The sequence below is a fragment of the Entelurus aequoreus genome, linkage group LG09 (genome assembly GCF_033978785.1).
Source record: "Entelurus aequoreus isolate RoL-2023_Sb linkage group LG09, RoL_Eaeq_v1.1, whole genome shotgun sequence".
Taxonomy (NCBI): Eukaryota; Metazoa; Chordata; class Actinopteri; order Syngnathiformes; family Syngnathidae; genus Entelurus; species Entelurus aequoreus.
The window spans coordinates 8913665-8916164 of NC_084739.1; the positions used below are offsets into that span (position 1 = coordinate 8913665).

The 2500-nt window shown below is 34.7% G+C and overlaps 1 protein-coding gene across 1 annotated transcript in view; it reads right to left on the reverse strand.

The window, feature by feature from the left end:
• LOC133657088 (calcium-activated potassium channel subunit alpha-1a-like) overlaps nt 1-2500 on the reverse strand; it is a 626717-nt gene that overhangs the window by 43033 nt on the left and 581184 nt on the right. Inside the window, 2 exon segments of the mRNA XM_062058010.1 lie at nt 1152-1270; nt 1505-1699. Of these exon segments, the coding sequence (XP_061913994.1) occupies nt 1152-1270; nt 1505-1699 (314 nt within the window).

The window sequence follows — 2500 nt, forward strand, 5'->3', positions numbered from 1 at the left end:
ACCGATATCAACCGATACCGATATCAACCGATATATGCAGTCGTGGAATTAACCATTATTATGCCTAATTTGGACAACCAGGTATGGTGAAGATAAGGTACTTTTTAAAAAAAATAGTAAAATAAGATAAATAAATTAAAAACATTTTCTTGAATAAAAAAGAAAGTACAACAATATAAAAACAGTTACATAGAAACTAGTAATGAATGAAAATGAGTAAAATTAACTGTTAAAGGTTAGTACTATTAGTGGACCAGCAGCACGCACAATCATGTGTGCTTACGGACTGTATCCCTTGCAGACTGTATTGATATATATTGATATATAATGTAGGAAGCAGAATATTAATAACAGAAAGAAACAACCCTTTTATGTGAATGAGTGTAAATGGGGGAGGGAGGTTTTTTTTGGGTTGGTGCACTAATTGTAAGTGTATGTTGTGTTTTTTTATGTTGATTTAATTTTTAAAAAATAATAATAAAAAAAAAAAAACGATACCGATAATAAAAAAACTGATACCGATAATTTCCGATATTACATTTTAACGCATATCACATCCCTAATATATATATATACATATATATAGATATATATATGTATATATATATATATATATACATATATATAAATGATTAAACGATTAAAATATGTAATCACATTGTTCATAGTTAACTCATATATATATATATATATATATATATATATATATATATATATATATATATATATATATATATATATATATATATATATATATATATATATATATATATATATATACACACACAGACAAACATATATATGCATATATAAGAATATATATACACATATATACACACAAATACATACTGTATTTGTATATGTACATGTATACATATGCAATATATGTACATGTATACATAAATATCGAACCCATGATTTTCTAATTGTAAGGCACCGGCACTAACCCCTGTACCACCGTGCTGCCTGAAGCAAAACAGTCAAACTTCTTTCATAATGTACTTTTTAAAGATAGCACCTCAAGGTAAAACTTTTTGTTTTAAACAATTAGTTTTGAACCGTTTAAGTTTAAAAAACAAAACATAAGCTTTTTAACAGTAAAAATGGTAGATTTTGTGTTCCATGCACCAGCTAATGGCAGGACATTTTACCGTTTTGTGCAAGGGCTTGTCCCGCTTAGATGAGCATCTCTCAATCTGTAGATGCCAAAGCACAGCATGTTGTACGTCTTCAGTGCTTTACAGAACAAATCCCCGTAGCAGCCGCCATCCTGGTGAACACAATAACACACAACGTTTAGTCCTAATCCGCCGGAATTCAAGTTATTCCAAATAAAAACACAGTAAATAAACAGCTGCAGAGAAGTCCCACATCCACTAGTAGCTGCTGTGCGTGATCTCTGTTCTTCACATCCGATTAAGGACGGCGACCAGCCGAGAAGTCTGGATGTGCGCTGCCGGGGTACTGCCGAAAATGTGTCATCTCCGCTTAACCGTCCCCTTACCCCCAAGTCGGCGAAGGGCCCGTCGTAGAGGGCCAGCTGGGCCACGCGACACCTGTCTCTGTTGGCCAGCGTCTGCGGCGTACTGTAGCCTCCTCGGAGGGCGTTCTCCTCGGCGAGCAGAGCCTCCAGCTCCGGCGTGGCTCCTCCTGTGACCAGCGTCCGGATCAGCGTGAGGATGTTGTCGTTGAAGTACGTCTGGGGAGAGGTGTGGCAGATTTTAAAACTAGTGTTATTCAACAGGCGGCCCCGGGGGCTAAATCCGGCCCAGGAACGACACCGTACCGGCCCTTCGAGATCAGTTCAAAACCAGAGAGACAAACTTTAGCAGCAAATTCCCAAAAACTCTAGGTTGAGCTATAAACACTTTGGCAGAATTCTGCATTGACATTTTAACCTTGCTAGCAAACTTGTGCTTTTCATAACTGAGACATTCCTAAAGGCACTTTAGATCCTTTCCTTTCTGGCAGTTTTTTCCCGTAAAGTGATACAAAGTGTTGTGTAGAAGCATGTCTATGAATGTTCTCGTTCATCTGGGTCATTGTATTCTCAGGGCATTCAATCGATCGCAACTGGACTGTTTGGGTTTGTATTAGAAGACGTTTCGCCTCTCATCCTAGTAGGCTTCATCAGTTCATGCTAACAGACTGATTGGTCAGATCTAGTTTTAGACTAAGATTGGTCAGATTAGATCTTACCAATAGACTAGATCTGACCAATTTAAATCTATATATATATATATATATATATATATATATATATATATATATATATATATATATATATATATATATATATATATATATATATATATATATATATATATATATATATATATATATATATATATATATATATATATATATATATATGTCTTAATTAGATTATCCAAAAAATAGTGCTCGATACCGTGGTAGAGTGTAATATGTATGTGTGGGGAAAAAATCACAAGACTATTTCATCTCTACAGGCCTGTTTCATGAGGGGTTTTCCTCAATC